The sequence below is a fragment of the Capra hircus genome, chromosome 20 (genome assembly GCF_001704415.2).
Source record: "Capra hircus breed San Clemente chromosome 20, ASM170441v1, whole genome shotgun sequence".
Lineage (NCBI taxonomy): Eukaryota > Metazoa > Chordata > Mammalia > Artiodactyla > Bovidae > Capra > Capra hircus.
Window position 1 is genome coordinate 10,207,110 of NC_030827.1, and position 27,983 is coordinate 10,235,092.

General features: G+C 37.7%; 1 protein-coding gene across 1 annotated transcript; it reads right to left on the reverse strand.

Moving 5' to 3' along the window:
* Positions 612–22,398, reverse strand: LOC102185505 (general transcription factor IIH subunit 2). The gene is made up of 16 exons (XM_005694595.3): positions 22,342–22,398; positions 19,482–19,544; positions 18,774–18,851; positions 18,417–18,453; positions 18,112–18,198; positions 17,390–17,440; positions 17,063–17,117; positions 10,645–10,750; positions 9,104–9,194; positions 8,826–8,913; positions 8,363–8,470; positions 7,810–7,873; positions 5,840–5,943; positions 5,202–5,304; positions 2,829–2,868; positions 612–1,378 (listed from the first exon to the last, which is right to left on the reverse strand). Exons 2-16 carry the CDS (start codon positions 19,535–19,537, stop codon positions 1,259–1,261), a joined length of 1,188 nt encoding a protein of 395 aa, XP_005694652.2. The 5' UTR covers positions 19,538–19,544; positions 22,342–22,398; the 3' UTR covers positions 612–1,258.

A 27,983-nucleotide genomic window follows, 5' to 3' on the forward strand; every position in this document is an offset into this window, starting at 1 on the left:
GAAATTAAGGCCAGAACTAACTGTTATCAGATTGTCATTTTTATTTCTATAATCTTAAACAAGCTAGGATTTTCTCTATGATTTTGAGACTGGAAATTCCTCCTTAAGCCTAACTAAAATCTTTACCTTAACCATGTCAATCATACTAATAAAACCCCAAAGAGATAAAGAGATAAGAGATAAAACTGGCTCAAAAGGCACTCAATATCTTTATAGATATTATAGAGTAGTGTGGGTGTGTGTCTAATGTATTTCCAAGTAACTTTTCAAGAGGTGCCTACTCATACCCTTTGTTTTAATTCAAGTAGAGGGAGACAGGATACTCTGATTATGTTAAAGGCATCTCTTTCAAGCCACTGATACCTCTTGTGGACAGAGCAGAAGGAAGGAAGTTGGCAGTTACCTGGTTACCTATAGCGAAATCTGTTTGCTAGTAAAGAACCATTTGGGTCTAGGCAGAGAGTATGATTCTTGGGAGAAAGATCTGTACTTATGTCTAATTATGTCTATTAGTAAGTGTGTGCACACATGCGCTATTAAAAATGCATATTTCTTCTAATAGCCTATAAGGGAAAAGAATCTGAAAAATAATATATATATGTATGTATGTATAACTGAAAAAAAAAAAAAGCATATTCCTGGGCTCCCCCCAAGACTTACTGAATAGACTCTTCAGGATGGGATTACCCTGTATTTACTGATAATGTTCTTCACTAAGACTTATTATTTATAAAATCATGAATATCATAATGAAACTCAATCTAGAATGACCAAAGTTTGTAAATGTAAAATACACTTACTTTGCTATGGAAATTTGATTCACTCTCAGAAGGGTACACCCTAAAAAGAGTTCTGCCTTTCTGCCTACAGCAGTACACCTTCATTGAACCTGAAACACAGACCTCATCATACATTCTCACCTATATTCTTCCGATGACCTAGAGTAGGAAAGTTGAGGAGGATTAAGTTAAACAGTCCTTGGGTATGAACCTTAGTGAGGCTAACAAGGATAATTCATTAACCTGAACTATAAGGTAAATCAGATAACAAACCACCAAAATGGTGGTATTAGATAGACTCCATTAAGTGAAAACTTAACCAATCATTATAGAGGACGCTTTAAAGCAACAGGTTTCTGAAACCAGATTTTCCTTTCAAACTGTTCTTGATATTTTAACTGGAGTTTCTACTAAAGAATCATTTTATTTACAGTTGCAAATTTCTTTTTGACTCATTCAATGTGTATTACATGCTGGAATCAAATACCCGAAGGAACTGGAATCTTATGAATACAGCCAGGACAACAATGAAGAGAGTCATGAACAAAAACATCACAGTCCACACAGAACACATTCTGGCACACACTGCAAACATAGACCTGCAATAAAAAGAAGAAGAGCTGAATTTAAAAAGAAGTTTCCAAAAGTTAGGTTCAGCATAGCTAGAAGACTTGCAAGTTGCTTTGCTCTTTCATACACCTATCACTTTTTCCCCATTCACCTACCTGCTTTATTACTTCCAATGTACTATATATTCTCAAATCTATGGAAATTCTTTCCAAAAAAATTATTCCTTAGAAATGAGGGAATAATTTTGTTTCTGAGTCCTTAAAGTCCCTTGAATTATAGGATACTCTCGATTACTTCATTTTAAATAATTATTTGGGGAAGACACATGAGCTTGAAATCACTGCTAGTTTTGAATTCTTCGACAGGTTACTGGAGTGATTCAATTAGAAAGAGAAGCACAAAAGTTTTAACAAAAATTTGTTATACCTAGGGAATTATAAAAATTATATTAATCTTTTAATTAAACCACTAAAGAATAAGGCAAAAGACATATATATAAAATATATAAATTATTTTATTTTTTATTATTGTCATATTTATATAATAAATACTAAAATAAAATGGTAAGAAAAAAGAATAATATTCTATCAATATTATATATAAAATACTAGTGCCTTGGGGTGAAATTTCCAGGGCAACATCATACACAGATTAAAAAACCATCAATTCTCAAACAGCACAGAAGTAATGATGCTGTACTCTTAAAAACTATCAAATGAGTCAAACAGTGATTTTAGTGAGGATGTAGCTAATGATGTCAAAGAGGCATGCAAAGCTTCATAAAATTGTTTTTTTTAACTGGTTTTCTTTTGGCCATGCCTCACAGCTTATGGGAATCTCAGTTGCCTGACCAGGGACTGAAGATGGGCCACGGCAATGAGAGCACTGATTACCAACCACCAGATCACCAGATAATTCCAAATAAAATTGTTTTATGAGATGCTGAGAGTAAAATAAAACAAGCAATCCTTTCTACTAGTGTTTTATATAGTTTATAAAGTATAGTTTTAAATATGGACATGTAACTAAATGAAAACTAAACAGTGACCTATCTTATTTGCAACTTTATGTAAGTTGACGTGTTCAAATTGGCCCCCGTTAGCATTTTAAAAAATATTTTCTCAGTTCCTCAACAGGGAGAATATCCTTAAGATCTAAGGCCACCATAAATGGTAACTTCAAAATGAGTTATGAGAGCCTAAAGTAAAATAAAGTAAAAAATGAGAGCCTAAAGTTAAAAAAAAAAAAAAGAGGAAAAAACTTTTAGTACTCCCAAACTAAATGCAGTTTAGCTTGCAAACTGAAGACAAAGTAAAGAAACTGTTTGTAATAGCTCCCATTTAATCTCCACCTACTGCTATACTTCTGAGGAATAACCTGATTTGAGCTTGGTCTTCAACAATCTGTTGAAAACTTATAATGCCATTTCCTCAATATTTATTGTACAATACTTAATATTCACAAAGCACATGAACTTACATGTTGGTCTTTCAATTCCCCCTGACAGGCATAACAAAACCTGAAAAAGAAAGTTTAAGAATCATTTTGTTAAGAATTTACTCATTAAAATAGCTCAGGAAAATCTCAATAACAAGAATTCTCTAATTATTAAGTACAGTTGGCCCTTGAACAACAGGCAGTTTAGGGCTGTCAACCCCCAAGGTTAAAAATCTGAGTGTAACTTTACAGTTGGCTCTCTGGCCCTCTGACCCTCCATATCTGCAGTTTCACATTAGAGGATTCAACCAGCTATGGAACACGTAATACTGTAGTATGTATTTACGGAAAAAAACTGCATGTAAGTGGACCCTTGCATTGCAAATCCATGTTACTCACGGGTCAACTGTAATTATCTTTACGCATGATTTTTAGGAGAAATAATTAGGAATACCAGTAATTTAAGAAAATTCCACACTATAACCCAAGGTTATCTGATAGCTTAAAATTTTCCTTAAACTAATTTTATTTACATCAAGGTTAAATATGAGTATGCTTTCTCAACTGTGATTCTAGAGAAAACAATTTTCATGACTATTTTTCAACTTTCCCAAAGACAGCAGACAGCTGAAGTAAGTCCAGATGAACAGAGAGGCGTTAATTTATGGCAAAAATGGATGCCTAAGGGCTTAATTTTCAAGGAATGGTTTAAAGAATTAAAAGTTCTCCAAACTTAATACAAAAAAGAGCAGTTCCTTCCCTACCCACCCCCCACTTCATTTACAGAATAAATCCTTTCAAAAATTTTAACTGTTTGACAGTTACCTATGCTCACAACTCTTGGTCTTTTCATAGGCATTGGCTATGAACTTTCCACTATGGAAGATGAGATTTTATTTCTCTTTCAAACATCTTAAACCATTACAATACAGTACACACATAACAAATCCCATTCTCAACTCTTTCTATGTAGCTAAATCATTCCAGATGAAACAATATTTAAATATTTAGTTTATCATCACTGTATAGATGTATTCAGCTGAGCCATGCCATACAACTTTTCCTCTCTGTAAAGCACATTTTTTCCTGGAGTTAATAACTATGTTATTCATAAGCTTAGTTGTCTAATTACCACCAACTCAGCCCCAACCATTCCCTGAGAAGCCTAAATACCCTATTGTTATGTTCAGCTACATCGAGAATTCTATATTTTCCATCTTCTGGTGACAACTCTCCTGGAGCATTCTGACGTTTTCCAAACTGGACTGACTGTTCTCTGTATCTGACAAATAAGTGTCATTCTGGGACTTCATCTTACAAGTTTGCTTTAGCCACTTTTGAATTAGATAAATATTCCTATTCTCTTTCATTCATTCTCATTCTCAGTTCCTTTGAGTCATCTCTTCCACAGCTTCCCAAGAAAGTCTCTTTTTGAGACCTTACAAATCTGAAAATACCTTTATTCTACCTGTTTATATATATTTTGGCCGCACCATGCAGCATGTAGGAACTTAGTTCCCTGACCAGAGATCGCACCCATGCACTGGAAGCCTGTAGTGTTAACCACTGGACTGCCAAGGAAGTCCCTACTCTACCTACATTTAAACAATAGCTTGGCTGGGTATACAGTTTGGTTGGCAGTAATTTTCACTCCAAATTTTGAAGGAAATTGCTTCGTGTCAGCATCCAGTGTTGCTCACGAGATGTCAAACAATGTTTTTTTTTTTTTCAGGCTGATCCACACAGCATGTGGGATCTTAGTTCCCTGACCAGAGATCAATCCTGCACCCCACTCAGTGGAAGCGTGGAGTCTTAACTGCAAGACCCAGTGGCAAACGATTTTAATTCCAGGTCATGTGACCCCATTCTCCTTCTATAGAAATATTTAGGGCTAATGTTTTCCTGCAGCGTACTCTGAAATTTCACAGTGATACATGTTAGCGCAAGTCTGTTTGCCTTCAACATGTCAAGTACTTGACAGTTCCTTTCAATCCAGAAAACTCTCTCCTTCAATAGTAGAAAATATCCTTGAATATTTCTTTCCCATCTTATATCTTTTCTTTATTTCTTACATTATTTTGATATTAGGCTTCCTGGATAAATCTTCCAGTTTTATACGATAGAAATCAACAAATGCTACAAGTCAGGGCTTTTTGTTTCTTTTTGGAGAGCTGATTTACCAAAACACCACCACTCCTGCAACATATAGTTGGGGTCAGGGAAATAGATTTCTGGAGATCCAGATCTGTTCAATGAATCATTTTAGTCATAAACAAGGCATTCTGCATCTCATTTTCTATAGTAGCAATAATCTTGCCCAAGTGAATGACACTTTTTTATGTAGTGTTAATAATAACATATTTGAACATAACTTTACCACTTGAAACAGGTATAATTTAATCAAAACTCATATACCTTTCTCCATTATGTTCTTCTAGGGAAATTTCTTGAAAAGCATCCAAAGGAAATAAATGATGGTAAGACCGTGCTAAGTGGGGAGCAGACACCAAAGTAAGACCTAACATACAAGGCAGAAAGACATATTTAATAACCGAAACCTCACAAAGATGATGGCTGAAATGTCAAATGATATAACTTAGGCTAAATATTTTCAAGTTTGTTTTTTTCTAGGATTGCAATTATTCAATTCTTACTTTATCAGTGGCCATAAAAGGAGACTCCAAGATGGAATCTCCTTAGCTCTGTCACTAAGTATGTGATCTCTCTCGGCCCATTTGCTTACTTGTAAATGAAATAAAATTCTACAAATCTATTATTTTAATTCTTCATTCTCCTCATATGTATTTATTTCATGAAGAGCTGCAAAAACATTGACTAGATCTATGGCACTGCCTTTAAAGAACATAGTTTTTCTGGAAAGAGAATCAGGAACCATCTAGAATGCCAAGTACTAGGCACACAATGAAAAAAGTAGCCTATATCTCCTTTAACAGATCAAATCCAGAAAGATAAGCAGAGCTTAATATTTATATTCAACAGCAATATAGTTACCCAAGATTAATTTACTAGATAATCAACAGCTGGTTTCTTACCACAGATTTTACATTCAACAGGAAGCTCACAGTACTTTGCCCGACACTGTGGGCAGAAATAGCCTCCTAATGTAAGTCCTGGCTCAGTGTTGCTATCCAGATGCCTGTTGGGGGGGCAGGGGAGAGGAATATTACCTTTTAAAAAGTGATACACAAAGATGTGAGCAGTTGCAGCAAAAGAAGGGACACCACTGTAACTTTAAAACTTGTAAGTTGTTTCATAGCTCACTTACGCTCTGTTCACGTTTGTCTTTTTTTCCCCTGTGCTTTGTTTTGAATAGCTTCTATTAATGTCTTTCAATTCACTCTTCTTCTTTAGCGACTAATCTGCCATTAATCTTTGTGGCTCAGCTGGTAAAGAATCTGCCTGAAAATGCAGGAGCCTTGAGTTCAATCCCTGGGTTGGGAAGATCCCCTGGAGAAGGGAAAGGCTATCCACTCCAGTATTCCAGCCTGGAGAATTTCATGGACTGTATAGCCCATGGGGTCGCAAAGAGTTGGACACGACTGAGCAACTTTCACTTCCCTTCACTTCACTGCCGTTAATTCTAATCCAGTGTATTTTTTACCTAAGACACTGTATTGTTCATCTCTAGAAATGTGATTGGGGTCTTTATTCTATCCTCCCTATCTCTTATCGAATTCATGTACTCCTTAATTTTTCTGAGCACATAAAATACATTTATAATTTTAACACCTTACCTACTAGTTCTATCAACTGTGTTATTTCTGGATATGTTTCCATTCTATGATTTTTCTTCTTGTTATGGGTCATACCTTCCTACTTCTTTGTATGACTGGTAAATTTTTTTTAACTTTTTATTTTATATCATAGTTGATTAACAATGTTGTGATAGATTCAACTGGACAGCCAAGAGACTCAGCCATACCTATACATATTTCCATTTTCCCCTAAACTCCCCTCCCATCCAGGCTGCCACATAACACTGAGCAGACTCCCCTGTGCTATATATAGTAGGTCCTTGTAGGTTATCCATTTTAAATATAGCAGTGTGTACACACTGATCCCAAACTTTCTATCTCTTCTCCCCATCCTTTCCCCTGGCAACCATGAGTTCATTCTCTAAGTCTATGAGGTGCGACTGGTCATTTTTGATTGGCAGCCAGATACTGTGAATTTTACTCTGCTTTTGGTGATGGATATTTTTTTTGGTATTGATTTAAATATGTTGTGCTTTTCTTCCAAAATATACTTAAGCAAATAGTTTGATGACGAAACTTGCTTTTAAGTTTGCTGGCTGTCCAGAACGGCTGCTAGTCTAGGGTAAATTTGGTTTCATTACTGTGGACTCCATTCAATGCCTGTGACATTAAGAGGCCTTTCCACACTGACTGGTAGGAATGAGCCATTCCCTGCCCACGTGAGCTCTAGGGATTGTTCTGCTGCTCTACTCCAGTGCTTCTTTCTCTGGCTTCCAGGAGTGTCCTGATAGGAATGTACACATCAACACTCAGCTAATGATTCAAGGCGGCTGATACTTCTCCCAGAAATCTTGATTCCAGCTTGCGATTCATCCAGTCTAGCATTTCGCGTGATGTACTCTGCATATAAATTAAATAAGCAGGATGACAATATACAGCCTTGACATACTTCGTTTTCAATTTTGAACCAATCTGTTGTTTCATGTCCAGTTCTAACTGTTGCTTCTTGACCTGAATACAGATTTCTCAGGAGGCAGGTCAGGTGATCTGGTATTCCCATATCTTTAAGAATTTTACACAGTTTGCTAGATGATCGATAGCATACTACAGACTTTTCTCTACCTTGCTGTTTTAGCTAGTAATATTGCAAGAGTATATATAGTTCTCTCTCCTTTTTACAGCTACATAGAAAGTAATTGTCTACAAAAGTCATTACATTTCAAGCCTGTCTTTTTAATTCATAACTCACAGGAAGGAATTGACAATGTAAAAACATTATCATAAACAGTTTTAAGGTTTTTACTTACGCCATGCTGAAAGAGGGTTTTGCATCTTGGTCAGACAGAGAAGCAATGGTATGCTGAGGAAATCCTTTATGGAAGAAAATACATATTACTTTTTCTCCCCCAAGGAAATAGAAAAATTCTAGTAATAGAAACCTAAAAATGTTCCTACCAGAAAGCTCACAAAGTTGTGCAAAAGTTCTCTTTCCTGTCTTTTGTACATTTATTAGAGCATGGTCAAACTGACAGCAATTTCTGGTTAGAAGAAAAATTAATAGTGGAGGAAAACGGGTAAGTGGAGGACCATAGGTCCATACATATGGTCTCAGATTCTAAAGTTTCATAAACATATTTTCTAACTTAACAACACTGAATACATAACACATACTACATTTTTAAAAGAAAATGTAATTTTGAGATACTTTCTGAACAACAGAGGAGTCCATTACAGTCTATTTTCACTCTATACAAGAACATACTTCTACGTTTAAAATTCTGGAATGCCCTAACCTATGTAGTTTATTTTTCATATATATTTTTAATTAATGTAATTAAATAACACAAAATAAACACTTACCCATTCGAATAAGTGAGCATTCAGAATTTGAGCTAGCAGGAGGAGGACTAACATGATGTGTTAACAATTCTTTGTAATGGCTTTCATCTAAAATAACATGGTACGTGCCTAGGAAGACAAGAGAAAAAGAAAAGAAACATGAGCTTTCCAGACATAAGAATGATCTGTAATTTCTCTATAATTCTGTAAATTACCATCTAAAAATGTTCATTTTCAAAATAAATGTTTATGTTAAATGATCACTTTCCAAAAAATTTGACATAGCTACTAAAACTTTCTTACATTTTGAGATGATAGGTTATAGAACCGGTGATACATTTAATATGACTACCCACATTTTGGACTTTGGTACACAAACTAATTTAAATTTAGCAGCTTAAAATAACCAATAAAAGTATTCTAACTAATAAATTGTTACTTTTTACATAGTGATTATGAGTAAATATTGATTCTAGATATATACCACCAGTTTCACGAGCAAGCGCAGTGCATACTCGAACCTCTGCAGACAATCCAATAATAGACACTCTGACTTTAGCCGCCTTTAGGGTCTTCGTAAAATCCAAGTAAATGGAGAGTTTTGAAGGAGGAAAAAAATGAATAATTAATATGCTTGATAAATAGAATGTTCTGAAAACTAGTAATAAACTTGGAGAATTCTAGTAATAAATTTAGAGAACTCTGAAGAATTCTCTTTAGAGCTGTAACTGGCTTTAATTATGAAAAAATTATTGGTTCTACCTTAATTAAATCATAGATGTTAGAGGGATCACAGGTTGTGAGGCTGCTAAAGATGATTAGGACTTCTCTACTTGTATGTCCGGGCATGTGTCTGAAAAAGAAGAAAAAAAACCACTCCAATTAGGTATAATAAATTACATTAGTTAAAAAAAAACTTAAGACTAGTTAGTACACATACAAAAAATAAGTACGCATGGTTTACACACTTTGACTACAGAACAACCCCATCTGTTTCAGCATTACAAAGGAATGAGTGGAGAGTATACTCTAAAAACCTTAACACCAGTTTTTCTAAAATTAGCTACACACAAAAATAATTCAGATTCATTCATTCATTCAATAAATATTTATGAACACTCTTTCAAATTCTAAGGATAAAGGATAAACAAGGTCAATGAGGTTCCTGACATCATGCAGGTTACATTCTAATAGGTTTGTTTCATACAAAGTTTAAGGTGTACGTTAGAAAGTATGACAATACCATATGAATCAATGTTAGAGCACATATGTGTGGCCTGAAAATAGTAACATACTTTTTTTTAAGCACTACAATTTAACCTCATGGTGACTGTCATAATACTCATAAACATTAATGACTGTGTACCATTTAGGTGGCACATTGGTAAAGAATTTACCTACCATGCAGGAGATTCAAGAGACACAGGTTCAATCCCTGGGTTGGGAAGATCCCTGGAGCAGGAAATAACAACCCTCTCCATATTCTTGCCTGGACTATTCCATGGATAGAGGAGCCTGGTGGGCTACAGTCTACAGAGTTGCAAAGAGTTGGACATGACTGAGCACTACCACCATTTAATTAAATGATGGCTTACAGGATTTTAAGGTATGATGAACTGCTCTCCTCTACACTAAATAGAGATATCTATGCTTTTTGATGCAATGCTATCAATTATTTATAGCTTTCCTGCTTTAATTTTCATTGTTAGGCTCAGTTTTCACTGTGGATATTGCTATTGTATCTACCTTCACTGTGTGTGTTACCTCCTCAACTACTTCAAAACTGAAAAAAATCTATTATTTAAAGGTATAAAAATCTGAGTCAGGATAGACTAGCTAAGGATAAAATATATAAGCTTTAACTATACTGAATTTTGGGGGTTTTAGCTATATTCTACATAGTTAAAACTGCTAGAAAAGTGCTATTATTAATTTACAGATATATTACAAAGTAAGTTAATAAAAACCAGTATACAACCAACTCAGTTATTATACCACAGTAATTTCCATATATAATCCATTTTCAATAAAAAAAATTTTATGGTATTTCTTTTGCACTAGTAATATTGCTACAGCTTTAATTTTATTTTTCCCAAATCCTTAAGGATATACCTCAGCAACTAAAATATAAAATCAAAATCATTAACCAATATCATACTATATACTATAATGTTACACATTTCTCTTAATCACAGTTTCATTATAGTTAGGTTTATGGAGATGCATATTAACATCATAATTTCAACTTAACTCATTCAAAACATGTTGAAATAAATTATAAACAATAAGTGTAAAATACCAACTTTAGAGTCTGCATAGCCATGCTTAAGGAGTTATAAAGAGATGGTTCTCCATGGCAAGTCATATCTACAGCTTTCTTCAAAGATGTTATATGTTTCCGTGGGTTTCCTAAAATATAAGTGGAAAATCTCTTTTAATACAAATGTATATATACACTATGGAAATCTACTTTTCTCCCAAATTTACATATTTATGATGTTAAACAGAATCCCTTTGATTTAGTTTTAGCAAGATGCACTTCTAAGAGAAATGTTATAAAGTCTCACTCATGTTGAAAAACCCAAATACAAATAATCTTTTTGTCTATTAGCAACACATTTTAATATTAATCTAGAATGCAAAACTTTTTACTCCTCATATTTCCTATTCCATCATTTTTAACACTAACATATGTTCACATGTAACGTCTCTGAAATCACGATGTGTCCTCCAAGCACTGGCAGTCAGTCACGCAGCTGCCACTGCCTGCTCATGTGAACACTGTGGCTATGCTGCTGCTCCAGCTGCAACACGTGCACTGTTTGTGCTGTTCACATTAACTTCTATTTAAAGTGGTTTTTTTTTTTAAGTTTATACAAAAGGTTATATTTTTATGTAGAAAGGCATGGAACAGAACACTAAGGCGCAAATTTGTTATTAGTGGAAGCAAAAACTCATTGATGGAAGAATGCCTACGCTTCCATGTTCTTCTTCAGGGGGAGAAAACCACCACTTTCTAAGACCTAAGAAAGGAGGATCTCCACAAAGAGACAAAACTGTGTTGTGTTGTTATTGAAATAACCTCTGAAAAGACTGTCTAATTCATGCTAAGTAATATAAATGAAGGGAAGAGAAAACGCCAAAAATTGAGACCTGTCAAACCACCAAGAAACTTGTATGAACAATTCACATGTCATTTGACACTGTGTCAAAGGTTAATTGCGAGAGTGTTTCCTTCTTGAGGGCTCATACAATAAAGGTATCTTACTAACAATAAAATCTGAGATTCAATAAAATATGGCATTCTTCAGACCTTTCCTCCTATTTCATCACTGCTTTCATATTACTTAACAAAAACATTGAGTTTATCATACAGCAAATTATCTTCATACCACTGAACATTTAAATTAGTTTCAACTTGTCACTATTACACATACTGTTGCAAATAGAATATTTGTAGAGGGACATTTTTCCTTCTTTCATAACATTTACTAAGCTTACTCCAAGGAACATTTTTTTTTCCCTCTGGCTGTGCCTCAAGGCTTGAGCCATCAGTTCCTGGTCAGGGACAAAAACCTGGTCAGGGACTGACCACGAACTGAACCTAGGCCCTTGGCAGCCAGAGTGCGGGATCCGAACAACAGGATCGCCAGGTAATTCTCTTATGGAACATTTTTATGGCTCTTTTCCAGAAAATCTTGAACAAATTAACTAGACTATCAGCACTAAAAGTATCAGTTTCTCCACGGTTCAACACGCCATATATTGCTTTCGAAACTTCATTGTGCTCATTTAAAACATGGAAAATGTTGTTGTGTGCCCTTTTTTTTGAATACTCAGTTCAGTTGTTCAGTCATGTCCAACTCTGCTACCCCATGGACAGAAGCGCACCAGGCCTCCCTGTCCATCACCAACTCCCGAGAGTTTACTCAAATTCATGTTCATTGAGTTGGTGATGCCATCCAGCCATCTCATCCTCTGTCGTCCCCTTCGCCTCCGCCTTCAATCTTTCCCAGCATCAGGGTCTTTTCCAGTGAGTCAGCTCTTTGGATCAGGTGGCCAAAGTATTGGAGTTTTAGCTTCAGCATCAGTCCTTCCAATGGATATTCAGGACTGCTTTCCTTTAGGATGGACTGGCTGGATCTCCTGGCAGTCCAAGGGACTCTCAAAAGTCTTTTCCAAAACCACAGTTCAAAGGCATCAATTCTTCGGTGCTCAGCTTTCTTTATAGTCCAAATCTCCATCCATACATGACTACTGGAAAAATCATACCCTTGACTAGATGGACCTTCATTGGCAAAGTAATGTCTCTGCTTTTGAATATGCTGTCTAGGTTGGTCATAACTTTTCTTCTAAGGAACAAGCATCTTTTAATTTCATGGCTGTACTCATCATCTGCAGTGATTTTGGGGCCGCCCAAAATAAAGTCTGTCATTGTTTCCACTGTTTCCCCATCTATTTGCCATGAAGTGATGGGACCGGATGCCATGATCTTAGTTTTCTCAATGCTGAGCTTTAAACCAACTTTTTCATTCTCCTCTTTCACTTTCATCCAGAGGCTCTTTAGTTCTTCTTCATTTTCTGCCATAGGGTGGTATCATCTGCATATCTGAGGTTATTGATATTTTTCCTGGCAATCTTGATTCCAGCTTGTGCTTCATCCAGCCCAGCATTTCTCATGATGTACTCTGCACAGAAGTTAAATAAGCAGGGTGACAATATACAGCCTTGACGTACTCCTTTTCCTATTTGGAACCAGTCTGTTGTTCCATGTCCAGTTCTAACTGCTGCTTCTTGATCTGCATAGATTTCTCAAAAGGTAGGTCAGGTGGTCAGGTATTCCTATCTTTTTCAGAATTTTCCACAGTTTATTGTGATTCACATAGTCACAGGCTTTGGGATAGTCAATAAAGCAGAAATAGATGTTTTTCTAGAACTCTCTTGCTTTTTCAATGATCCAGTGAATGTTAGATATTTGATCTCTGGTTCCTCTGCCTTTTCTAAAACCAGCTTGAACATCCTGAAGTTCACGGTTCACGTATTGTTGAAGCCTGGCGTGGAGAATTTTCAGCATTACTTTACTAGAGTGTTCTTTGGAAGGACTGATGCTGAAGCTGAAACTCCAATACTTTGGCCACCTCATGCGAAGAGCTGACTCATTGGAAAAGACTCTGATGCTGGGAGGGATTAGGGCAGGAGGAGAAGGGGACGACAGAGGATGAGATGGCTGGATGGCATCACTGATTCGATGGACGTGAATGTGAGTGAACTCCGAGAGTTGGTGATGGACAGGGAGGCCTGGCGTGCTGCGATTCATGGGGTCGCAAAGAGTCAGACACGACTGAGCGACTGAAGTGAACTGAACTGAAGTGACTTAGCAGCAGCAGCAGCAGCAAGAAAATTAGAGATACCAAGGGAAAATTTCATGCAAAGATGGGCTCAGTAAAGGACAGAAATGGTATGGACCTAACAGAATCAGAAGATATTAAGAAGAGGTGCCAAGAATACACAGAAGATTTGTACAAAAAAGATCTTCAGGACCCAGATAATCACAATGGTGTGATCACTCACTTAGAGCCAGGCATCCTGGAATGTGAAGTCAAGTGGGCTGTAGGAACCATCACTACGAACAAAGCTAGTGGGGGTGATGGAATTCCAGTTGAGTGAACTCCGGAAGTTGGTGATGGACAGGGAGGTCTGGCGTGCTGCGATTCACGGGGTTGCAAAGATTTGGACATGACTGAGCGACTGAAGTGAACTGAACTGAAGTGACTTAGCAGCAGCAGCAGCAAGAAAATTAGAGATACCAAGGGAAAATTTCATACAAAGATGGGCTCAGTAAAGGACAGAAATGGTATTATGTCCAACTCTGTGTGACCCCATTGACGGCAGCCCACCAGGGTCCCCCATCCCTGGGATTCTCCAGGCAAGAATACTGGAATAGGTTGCCATTTCCTTCTCCAATACATGAAAGTGAAAAGTGAAAGTGAAGTCGCTCAGTCGTCCGACTCCTAGCGACCCCATGGACTGTAGCCTACCAGGTTCCTCCGTCCATGGGATTTTCCAGGCAAGAGTACTGGAGTAGGTTGCCATTGCCTTCTCCCAATTTTCTTGAAGATTTCTTGAAAATAATCTTTCCCATTCTATTGTTTTCCTCTATTTCTTTGCATTGATTGCTGAGGAAAGGCTTTCTTATCTCTCCTGCTATTCTTTGGAACTCTGCATTCAAATGGGTATATCTTTCCTTTTCTCCTTTGCCTTTCACTTCTCTTCTATACACAGCTATTTGTAAAGCCTCCTCAGACAGCCATTTTGCTTTTTGGCATTTCTTCTTCTTGGGGATCGTCTTGATCCCTGTCTCCTGTACAATGTCACAAACCTCCATCCATAGATTATCAGGCACTCTGTCTATCAGATCTAGTACCTTAAATCTATTTGTCACTTCCACTGTATAATCATAAGGAATTTGATTTAGGTTCTACCTGAATGGCCTAGTGGTTTTACCTACTTCTTTTTATTTAAGTCTGAATTTGGCAATAAGGAGTTCATGGTCTGAGCCACAGTCAGCTCCTGGTCTTGATTTTTGCTGACTGTACAGAGCTTCTCCATCTTTGGCTGCAAAGAATAGAATCAATCTGATTTCGGTGTTGACCATCTGGTGATGTCCGTGTGTAGAGGCTTCTCTTGTGTTGTTGGAAGAGGGTGTTTGCTATGACCAGTGTGTTCTCTTGGCAAAATTCTATTAGCCTTTGCCCTGCTTCATTCTATACTCCAAGGCCAAATTTGCCTGTTACTCCCGGTGTTTCTTGACTTCTTACTTTTGCATTCCAGTCCCCCATAATGAAAATACATCTTTTCTGGGTGTTAGTTCTAGAAGGTCTTATAGGTCTTCATAAAACCGTTGAACTTCAGCTTCTTCAGCATTATTGGTCAGGGCAGAGACTTGGATTCAAAACTAGTATTTTGAATACTAGTTTGTTTAAATTTTCTTTTTTAACAGCTGTTTAATTCCTTTTTATTCTGGTATGAATTATGTATTTTTTGCCCATTCATTCATTTGGAACTTCTTGGTGTTATTTACTCAAGTAAGTTTTAAAATATTAACTATTTGCCACAGTTAATATACTGTGGACCCTTGAACAGTAAGTGTTTGAACTATATAATCTACTTATATGCAGACTTTTTTCACTTAATACATACTACAGTACTACATGATGTGCAGCTGGTTGAATTCTCAGATGTGGAATCAAGGAAACAGAGGACTAACTATAAAGTTATAAGCAGATTTTCAACTACAGAGGGTCAGCACTCCTAATGCTCAACTTGTTCAAGGGTCAGGTATATATTGCAAGTATTTATTTTTAGAATCATAAATTTTAGAAATGAAAAGTACCTAAGTCCAAATCCTTCATTTCTTAACTGAGAAAGAAATCTAACAAGTTAAATGATTTGCTGAAAGACATATGCCTACCCAATGGCGGGACCAGTAGTCAAACCTTGATCATATGGCTCTCTATCCACTTTTCTTTCTACCACACCATACAAAAAAAATTTTAATGTCCTATTGTGTTATTAGTATAGGAATAAAGTATATTTACATTACTCTCAGTGTGGTTTATATCAGTAATTCTGTTCAGGGGAAAAGGGTATTCTCAAGAGGCCTATAAGAATCTCCAGAGGATTTTTCCTCTCTGTACATGTTACCTGCCAGGCACCCACAGAATACTATTATTAACTAGGGGGAGGGAACATGCGGGAGGGTTGGCCCTACATCCTTTTCTTAGGGGAACCATCCTTCCCTCACTATATAATAATCCAGTTTAGACGACATGGTGCAGGTGGAACTTATCCCACTTCTATCGTACTTTAAGCAGAGACATGTAATCCAGGCCTACCAACAAAATACTTCATTCCCTTAGCCACTTCACTGCTCATGGATGGGCAGATCTTAATCAGGGTCAATAAGAACCCTCTTTGGAGCTTGTGCTGAGACTACAAACTAGGAGGGTCATGTAGACTTGATAGACATCTTACTTAGGGACTTCCCTGGTGCTCCAGTGGTTGAGTCTGGCTTGCCATACAGGGGACAAGGGTTCCATCCCTGGCCTGGAAAGATCCCACATACCTCCAGGCAACTAAGCCCTGTGTGCCACAACTACTGAAGCCCTCGTGCCCTAGGGCCCTTGTTCCACAACAAGAGAAGCCACCGCAATGAGAAGCCCAACACTGCAACTAGAAAGTAGCCCCTGCTCGCCACAACTAGAGAAAGCCTGTGCACAGCAATGGAGACCCTGGAGAGCCAAAAATAAATAAAGAAATAATTAAAAAAAAATTAAGTGGCTCTTGTGAATGGTTACAATAATTTTATCCTAATACTTTCATGACTGAATAAACATTTACATCCATTATAATACTATTCATCACTGTGCAGAACTCAATTTAATACAGTTTATTTTAGGGACCTCCCTGATGGTCCAGTAATTAAGACTGCATTTCCACTGCAGGGGGCACAAGTTTGATCCCTGGTCAGGGAACTAAAAAAAAAAAAAAAAAGGCCATTTTAGAGACGGAGAGTTTAATAGAAGTTTTTTTGAAGAGTTCTACCTAGACAGCCTGCAGGAAGGTTTCATTTTGCTTATTAGGCAACCTCATGAACAGGGTTACAAGGTTAGATAAATAAAGCAAAGTCCTTGAGTGCAAAAAAGGTAATTTTATGCATACCTGAGAGTTCAGTCAGTTTTTCAGCTCTTTTACTCTTTGTTACAATTATTCCAATCTCAAAATAAAAACAAAAATGATTATTAAATTACTTCTTCTTGATAAGAATGTACGTAACTAAAATAAATGACTAGTTAAAAATGGAATAAGTGACATGTGAAAAACTAACTTCTAGAGTTATCTTGCTTTTCATTGACAAGTGTCACAGTAACTTGTACATAATCTGAATCACTTAAGTGATAGAATATATGTCCAATGTTTTAAAAAATACATTATATTTGGCAATAATATCAGGATGCTAATTCTGAATTATATCACTTTTCTACATACCTGACTAATAGGATTTTGATCAAAATATTCCTCTACAAAGTATTCCAGCAACTGTTTAAAGAAAACAGAAAGAAAAAACTAGGTAACAGCAAAATAGCAACAAAGAGAACAGGTTTTGTGAAATCTATTTATCAAGAATTATTTCTTATGACTTTTAAGCTGACAAATTTTAATAAAATGTTAAGTAGTAAAGATATTAATAAATAAAATAATACATTAAAAAATATTGAATAAATATAAAAATTAAAATAGCAAATAAAATTGAATTTGAAATGGTAAGTGATGACACAGGTGTAAGCTCAGCCTTGAAAGATGGAACCATTCGGACACGTAAGACAGAAACAATCTAAGCAAGAAAAAGATCCAAAAAAGATAAACAGGAAAACGAGCAAAACTGAAGATGAGTTTGAACAAGTTAGGAATAATCTGAATGCATTTATAAGCTGAGGCGATTACTTCAAGTAAGTCAAAGGAGAATGAAGATTCAGTGAAGAAAAGGAATAACTGACGAAGCAAGATCCTAACATTGAGTGGAAGTTAAGAGCATGAATAATTACTGATTTTGGTATATGATTTTGGTAAGTAATCCAGAGTAGCACTTCTACTTAGCTATAGTTTGCATTACCTCAAAAAAAAAAAGGCCTGCATTCTTTAAAAACATTTGTTTTGGAATTCAGCAGCCTTCCTCACATGTAATACAAATCAGAATAATTTTAGTATACCTTTAATGTACATGTCAGTCTATTTGGCTTTAAATCTTGGTCTTCCATTGTTCTCGATCCATCTACTACCACATATAGATGGCGCATCTACCAAAAATAAAATCCCCCAAATAAACAAAACACATAAATAAGAACAATTTTCAAATACATTTTTGACCAACAAGTAAAAACGGCACTTAGCATTACATATTCTACATGTATATTTTTAATATATTCCTTTAAAAAGTTTATTCTATTTGAGCCAGAATGTTTGTGTAACTCAAACTAGTTCCGTACCAGTAAAGGGAAAAAGAATAACATCATACCATTCCAAGTCGAACTTGTCCATGGTGCTCAAATACCCTGTTAAAATTACGCAAAGGTTTTAAGGAAATATCGTATACTACCTGAAAGATCATTACAACTTTCCAACTAAACTGCACTTTTCTAGGGAAGTAAATTATTAACTTATGGGATGCATATAATTATGTGCATTTGAGATAAACACTGAAGATGAATTTCCCTGATGAGGCTCTAGGTTGCTGGGTCTACCCCCGGTATTTAAAAGGCTGTAAGTCAGGTTCTCCGAAACACAGCTCAAATGAAGTACTGAGGAGTGGGCAGAGGTGGACAAAAACCCTTAAAGGAATTTTACCTCTGTAACACACACAAAGGTTACATACCTTTTTCTCTTCGCTTTGAAGAGAATGTCTTCAATTGTAGCTTTAAGTGATCCTGATTCATCTTCTTTAAGAATCTCCCTATAGGAAATATTTAATTGTTTGAAAAGATAAGCAAAACTTTTATTAACCCAAGAGAAATGAAAACATGTCCACACAAAGATCTGTACCTGAATATTCACAGCTATATTATTCCTAACTGGCAAAAATTATAAATAATCTAAATGCCCATCAAATGGAGAAAGGATGAATGAAAATATGACATAAACATATAACAGAATACCATTCAGCAATAGAAAGGAAAGAATTACTTATACATGCTACAATACGGATGAACTTAAACAGCATGTTCAGTTAAAGAAGTCGGACAAAACTGACCACATATTATATGGTTACATTTACATGAAATGTCCAGAAAGGGCAAATCTAAAAAGAGAGAAAGTATCTAGATTAATGGTTGCCTAGGACAAGAGGTGGAAATGGAATTAATTGTATATGGACATGAGGGATATTATCGGAATGGTAAAAATGTTCTAAAACTGGTTTACGTTGATATTTGCACAGCCCTGAAGATTTCTAAAAATCACTGAATTATACATAAGAAACAGATGAATTTTAACATGTGTAAAATATACTTCAAAAGTGTTGTTGGGGAAAAAAAAACTAAAACAATGTCTAAAAGGGAAGAGAGAGTAATAATGCCCTACTTACCATGTTCTTTCATAGCCTCCTTCCCATCGCTTAGTTCTTTCAGGCTCTTCATCCATTTTGTTCCTTACATATTGTAAAAAAGTCATTAGACTGTGAATTTATTAAAGATGATAATCACCAGATGTATATAATTAAATTTGAAAAGTAAAGAGAGGGAAATAAACACACAAAGTAAAAAAAAGAAAACTCAGCCTGCAAAGTCATATTATTCTTTGCAATTTATTCAATAATTGTAGTTGAGTGCAAATCCTCATGGAACTTTTTCATATCCCCAAGAAAGAATGTGAATATTTATGCTCAAATTTGGCACCAATATAAATAAGCTTCTCTTTACAATTAATAAAAAATAAAAATGCATTTAAGATGTGTCACAGGACAGAACCACAGAATTATGAGAAGTGGCTACAGGTATAGACGAAACAACACGAGCTACAACTGCTGCTGCTTATCACTGAGTGATAGATACATGGTGATGCATTTACTGCCTCTCCATCTTTGTGTCTCTGTGAATTTTTTCATAATCAAGCTTCTTTAATAAAACTTACTTTATTCATAAATGATAAATGTTTATGGCTCATAATTTTTAAAAATCTATTTTAAATTTTTGGGTTACTCCCCATGGCACATGGGACCTTAGTTATACCACCAGGAATCAAACCCGCACCCCCTGTATTGAAAGGCAGAAACCACTGGACAGCCAGGATAATTTTTTAAAACAATACAATGGCAAACCTATACTATAATCCCAACTATTAAAAGAAAATGGAAATATTTAGTAATTCAATAAATAGGACAAATGGTTTTGAGTGGATGTTAGGATTAAGGATGATTGGGTTTTTGTTTATTCTTTTCTGTAGTTTCATATTTTCAATATGAATGTGTTATTTTTTTAATAATCAGGGACAAAATTGGTGTTGGGAGACATCTATTAACCATTTGTTGCTGTTTAAACTCTAAGTCACATTGGACTCTGCATTCCCATGGGCTATAGCCCGCCAGGCTTCTCTGTCCATGGGATTTCCCAGGCAAGAATACTGGAGTGGATTGCTATTTCCTTCTCCAGAGGATCTTCCCCACCAAGGGATCGAATCCACACCTCTTGCATTGGCAGGTAGGTTCTTATCACTGAGCCACCTAGGAAGCCGCTCTATTAAGCATAACCAAGTAATAAACACCCCATCACATTCACACCTCCACCCTCCCCAATGGAATCTCCCTCTCCATCTTACATTCTCACTTTCAACTTCCTTCTTTCATAAATGAAGGATCAAAGGAATCCTAAGTGCCAAGACATTAAGGACAAAACAAATCCCATCACTGGCAGGGGAAAAGATTAATTTTTGTGATAAGGACAATAACCAAGACCCATTCTCCACTGGCCTTCCTTGGTGGCTCAGATGGTAAAAAATCTGCTTGCAATGTAGGAGACCCACGCTCAATCTCTTGGTTGGGAGGAGCCCATAGAGAAGCAAATGATTACCCACTACAGTATTCTTGCCTGGTGGATTACAGTCCATGAGGTCACAAAGAGCTGGACGTGACTGAGCGACTAACATTTTCATTTTCACACTACTCATTCATTGTTCTATAGAAAAATATACTTAAAAATCCAAATAAACGTAGACTTTTATAAATGAACTTCTGGAATTTAAATCTATTGATAAATTGAAAACTGCCTTTAGGGCATCACTGCTTTCTTGGCACTTCCTACAATCAGATATTGTTTACTAAACTTCTGAGGATTCAATTGTTTCAGGAGATGAGGTGTTCCACTGTAGTATCCTGAAATAACAAGAAATGACTTAATTTTGACATCTGTGCTTTCTCAACACACTTATGTTGGTGCCTTATATGCTTAATGATGAGTGTAGTAACACAGCATGCAGCAAGGAAACTGAACATTTTGATCTTCCATGGAGGTGTGTATTTATCGTGAATATAAAAAATCAAAAGCTTAAATTCTTAAAGATGTGGTTGCTGCCATTCATCAAATCAAAATTTAAACTATTTTTAGTTTATGACTTTTAATTCCCTGAAAGTTCAGAAACAACGTGAGATTCAATGAGCAGAAGCTGCAATCAGGAACACCTCTGGCTCACTGCATACAAGAATTTCTTAATTCGAACTGACTGCAATGGGAAATTACAGGGATAGGACAGAGGTAATAAGATCCTCATAACTGCAGATGTTCAAAGGGAAGCTGGATGTTTACAATGCAGGCAGCTAATAGAGAAGGCATTTATGCCGCCTGGAGAAAGATGTACTTGGTAACCACTTAAGCAGCATCTTCAACTGCCTATGATTGAATAGTCCACCTGCTTACAAATATCTCTGGGAATCCACTCCAGAAAAAACTCCCCTCAGGAGAAGCCTGGTGGTGTGATTCCTTCACATGAGCTCAGAATGTTACACGTAAACAATGAGATTTGCACCAAACATCGCAATTTATGAAGCTTTCCCTCACACCTAACCCTGCCAAGCGCTTTGAGAGAGGCAAGGGTGGTAACAGTCCTGCTTTTCAGGTGTGGAACTCAAGGCTCAGAGGTTGGTAACTCTATTGAGGCCACACAGATGGAGGCTGGCACAAGCTAAACCCAGGGCCACAAGTACCAAACTTGCGTCCTGCCCTAGGGAAAGAGAGTCACTCTCCAAAGTGCCGCCCTAGATAGATGCTTCTATGCAGCTTCATAGACGGAAATTCTCCTCTTCCTCCACACGCTCCCACACAACCTTCTTCCCTAGGAGGCGGTTCGGGGTCATTCAGCCTCCGCTCCCAGCTGCGAAAGCCCTTCACGCTGCCTTGCTTCCTAGGCGACAGTTCTCCGCCGCGGCTCCGGGAAATCCTCTACCACTGACTTACCTGTCCCGCCGAGCTCTGTTCTGCCGGAAGTTCTGCTCAATCCGCTCGAAGTGCTCCGCCGAAGTCCTTCCGCCGCGCGCGGTAGTGACGCGCAAACGTTCCGACTGCTGGGAGTGGCGCTTGCTGGAGCCGGGCGCTCACTGGCCCGGCAACCTGGTACTGACTTCGGGTGCGGGAAGCACCTCCTGCACCCTTCCCGCTATTCACGAAGACGTGGGGAGGGTGGTGGCCGTTCGCTCTTGGAAATTCGGAGGCCTGGTAGCTGTCCACACAGGATCTGAGGCCTGGATGACCACAGCGGCATTCTCAGCTGAGCCAACTTGCAGTGCAGCGGTTTTCCGGAACTCCTCTGCTGCCCGTGCTAAAAGCCACAAATACTTATTGAGCACTTACTTTGGGACTGATACAGTTCTAAGTACTGAGAAAATAGCAGTGAAAAACTGACAAAAATCCGTGCCCTCACGACATTGTTAAGAAAAATATACTGTATCAAATGGTGATCGTGCCATAGAGAAAAATGAAGCAAGGAAGAGGAAAGTGAAAAGTGAAAGTGTTATCGGTCGGCAGTGTCCGACTCTTTCGACCCCATGGATTGTAGACCGCCAGGCTCCTGTCCATGGAATTCTCCAGGCAAGAATACTGGAGTGGGTAGCCATTGCCTTCTCTGGGGGCTCTTCCCTATCCAGAGATCCAACCCAGATCTCCCGCATTGCAGGCGGATTCTTTACCATCAAAGCCAGCAGGGAAGAGGGTTGCAGTTTAAAACAGGTGCTCAGGGAACCGCCGTCCATCAGCAGCTCCTTTTATTTATCCCCGGAAGAAAAGGTCTTATTGTTTAGTTCTGTTGTTGTCTTTAGAGGAAATTAGCATTACTGATTCCCAGTGCCAGTTGGCGTCCGTCGTTGCCTTCCTCCACATCTTTGATTCCAAGGCTCTATATAGACTCCACCCCTTTTCTTTTCATTTCCTTCATCTCCTCTCTCCTTTCCTTCCACAATCTCCACACTCCTGTTTCCCTGTCTGTTCTGAATGGCTATTCTGCTCCAAGACGGGATACACACCTACAGGACAGACAGCTGCCACCCAAGCCCCAAGCTTCTCATTTGTGTTTACCATCCAGCTGACTGGAAAGACTGTGGAAAACCAGGAAAAGGACAGAGGGTTTGCCAATAGATTTAAATTAAATCATATTTGTGGACAGGAGGATGAATTATTCAAGCTTTCCCCAACTCTGAAGTTCACTCTCCTCTAAATATGTTTCAGTCTCAGATCTTAGCTCAAGTAGGAATGGTATTAAGGCAAAACAAAAATGCATAAATCCATGGTAATCTTTTGCCATTATTATGACTAACAATATTTTGTGTACAAAGTGGTAGAAAAAAGAAACAATATAACCTAGTCAAACATTTCAATTGGTAAAAGTAAGGAGCAACTTTAAATAATGGAACAATCTGTTCTCTGCCCATGGGTGGCTGGACACAATCCAGAGTTAGGAAATTTGTAAATGGCTCAGCCAGTGGATCAAGCTGAAATTCAAAGTGTACAAAGACTGGGAGAGGTTAATCTGCCTACTGCAATACCTTTAGATGGAACCTCAATCACTCAGACTCATTAAAAACCTCCAGAATTGCTTATGAGTATCTAACAATCTTTATCTTGAGGTGAACTCTATACCATCTTTTAAAGCATTTGTTCATTACCTGTGAATGGTCACAATGCCAAACCTAATGCAGTTATCTGCCTAAAATTAAAAAGAATTTACACTGTAGAGCTATATTCAGCACACACCAAGTATGTGGGATGGGGTTGATACATGTACTTTTAAAACCCAGTTTACTTTTAAAAACTTGTTTAAAGTTTCACCATTTGGCTTTGAAAAATAGGTGTAACTTGCCATATTTATTATTTACTTTCTGACAAGGGCTGTTCTAAGTCACACATTAACTACCTTCATAACAACCATGATTTAGGTACAAGTGTCTTTTGTACATATAAGCAAACTAAGTATAGGAAGGCTAAGTAATTTGTCCACGGTCACCTGGCAACTCAATGGACAAACTCCGGGAGGTAGTGAAGGACAGGGAAGCCTGGCGTGCTGCATGGGGTTACAAAGAGTTGGACACAATTTAGCGACTGAACAACAAAGCAACAAGAATTGGACAACATATGCAGGAACAGCAAGCGGTCCCGTGGCAGCAGCTGGAATTTTGGGGAGACACCCTTCCATGTTTTGCAGTCACAATAATCATCCTAGTTGTGTGTCCATGTTCTTTTTTTAACTCCTAAATGGGGTTACTTTCACACATTTTCTAAAAACTACCCAAGTTACTTAGGTATTTTTATGAAAACTATTCACACTAGAAAAAGATGTCATATATGTCCTTTATCTAATTTATTAAAACCATTATTGAGTTTAGATTTCGCCAAGTGAGTCTTTGAAAACTTTCAGACGTACAAGTTGGATTTAGAAAAGGCAGAGGAACCAGAGATCAAATTGCCAACATCTGCTGGATCACAGAAAAAGCAAGGGAATTTCAGAAAAACATCTGCTTCATTGACCACCCTAAAGCCTTTAACTGTGTGGATCACAAGAAATTGTGGAAAATTCTTTAAAAGATGGGAATACCACATCACCTTAAACTGTCTCCAAGGAAACCTGTGTGCAGGCCAAGAAGCAATAGTTAGAACTATTGGAACATGGAACAATGGATCAGTTCAAAATTGGGAAAGGAGTATGTCAAGGCTCTATATTTAACTTCTATGCAGAGTACATCAAATGAAATGCTGGGCTGGGTGAAACACAAACTGGAATTAAGATTGCCCAGAGAAATACCAACCACCTCAGGTATGCAGATGATACCACTCTAATGGCAGAAAGCAAAGATAAACTAAAGAGCTGCTGATGAAGGTGAAAGAGGAGTGTGAAAAGGCTGGCTTAAAACTCACTTCAAAAAACTAAAATCATGGAATCCAGTTCCATCACTTCATGGCAAACAGATGGAGAAAAAGTGGTAACAGTGACAGATTTTTTTTCCCTTGGGCTCCAAAATCACTGTGGGCAGTAACTTCAGGCACAAAATTAAGACGCTTACCCGTTGGAAGAAAAGCTAAAACCAACGGAGACGGCATATTAAAAAGCAGAGACATTACCTCACTGCAACAGGTCTGTATTGTCAAAGCTATGATTTTTCCAGTAGTCACATATGGATGTAAGATTTAGACCATAAAGAAGGCTGAGAGCCAAAGAACTGATGCTTTTGTATTGTGGTTCTGGAAAAGATTCTTGAAAATCCCTTGGACAGCAAGGAGATCAAATCAGTCAACCCTCAAGGAAATCAAACCCGAACATTCATTGAAAGGACTGATGCTGAAGCTGAAGCTCCAATACTTTGGCTACCTGATGCAAAGAGCCAACTCATTGGAAAAGACCCTGATGCTGGCAAAGATTGAAGGCAAAAGGAGAAGGGGACAATAGAGGATGAGATGGTTGGATGGCATCACTGACTCAATGCACGAGTCTGAGCAAATTCTGGGAGACAGTGAAGGACAGGAAAGCCTGGTGTGCTGCAGTCCAAGGGGTCACAGTCGGACACGACTGAGTGACTGAACAACAGATGGGAGACACTTCTATCCCAACTCTGAAGCAGGGAGATTGTCTGCTTCAACCTCAACTTGAGATCCCTGGAGTCATGGTTAAAGCAGCTTTCTGCCCTGACTCTTATTTACACAGGCATACCCATTCAGGCATTCACAGATACTGCAGCTCTTCTACATGAAGCACCTTATGCTAATTAAAAGTACAGGTAACTGTTGAACAATGAGGGAGTTGGGGGTGCTGATCCTCCAAGCAGTCAAAAATCCACATATAACCTTACGATTGGCCCTCTGCATTAATTTTGTGGCTGAAGATACTGTCCATCAGGTGGATCATATAGTATGTGTTCAATAAAAAAAAAATCCACACATAAATAGACCCACACAGTTCAAACCCAAGTTGTTCAAGGGTCAAGGGTAAAATGCACTCAAATTTATAACAGGATTAATAACAGCAAACAGAACAATCCAACCTTATCCAACCCACTGATAACCTTTAACAAAGTCAACCTAGAATGGGAATTTAGAAGGTAATATTCCAACAGATCATCCCAATCCTAGTTTAGTCACTTGCTAGAGACTCTGATGCTGGGAGTGATTGGGGGCAGGAGGAGAAGGGGACGACAGAGCATTAGATGGCTGGACGGCATCACCGACTCGATGGACGTGAGTCTGAGTGAACTCCGGGAGATGGTGATGGACAGGGAGGCCTGGCGTGCTGCGATTCATGGGGTCGCAAAGAGTCAGACACGACTGAGCGACTGAACTGAACTGAACTGAATGAGACAATGGACCAATTAACCTATCAAATCATTAGTTTCCTTATCTGTAAAATGAGAATGAGAAATGGTTATGTCAGGAGGCTATCATAAAGATTAAATTAGATTCCATATATGTGTATACTATGTAACTGTTACTACAAATACTTATAGTTTTAAATTTATTTCAAAAAATACAAAGCACATATGACAAAATATTAACACTTGTTACTTCTGGGTGGAGGGTTTAAATGTTCATAGTTTTCTGTGTTTCTTTAAATTTTTCAAAATAAAAAGAAATTAAAATATTGATCTTATCTACTTGTAATCCAGAATCACACATGTAAGGGAATCACTTTATGTTGTGAATTCTCGTCAGATAAACCATGTGCTTTTTCAACAAAATCTTTGGAACAGTGGTTTATAGTGGAAAGCAGAATGCAAACATAACCACAGAAGATCAAAGATGGAAGAGATGTCTGAAATCTAATCTAAACCTCCAACTTTCAGACTAGAAAACTGCCTGAGTCGTTTTTCAAAATTGTATCGCACTGGTTAATGCCAATCCCCCTGGGGAATTCCCCGGCAGTCCTGTGGTTAGGGGGGCTTCCCTGGTGGCTCAGTTGGTAAATAATTCACCTGCAATGCAGGAGACCTGGGCCAATCCCCGGATCAGGAAGATGCCCTGGACAAGGGCATGGTAACCCACTCCAGTATTCTTGCCTGGGAAATCCCACGGACTGAGGAACCTGGCAGGTTACAGTCCACAGAGTCGAAAAGAGTTGGACACGACTTTACAACTAGACCACCACCACCACCACCACCACCACCAATGGTTAGGACTCTGCACTTCCACTGCAGCGGCACAGGTTCTACCCTTGGCTGGGAAAGCCAGCACTCCCCTCCATCCTGATCCTGACTCCTGGAGTGGTCAATAGTGTAAGTACCACATTGGAAAAATGATCTTTTACACTTTCAAAGTCCAATTTTATGGCACAATTTTATAACGCAAACTCATGCTACCTGATTTTCTGCATTCTGCCGAATAGCTCTGTTTCATCACAACACTGGCAAACATGCCTTCATAAACTAAATATGCTGACTTCCTAGAATAAAGAGTTTAAATTTTAACACACACAAAATCAATTACATTGCTCAAGAAGAGTCCTTACTATTTGGCATGATTCCAAAAGGCATGAAAAACAAACTATTACCTTCTGTAGTAAGCATGTGCGATACATAGAAAATTAAGAAATTTTTCAACTTGAACTAAGTCAATGTTACAATGGA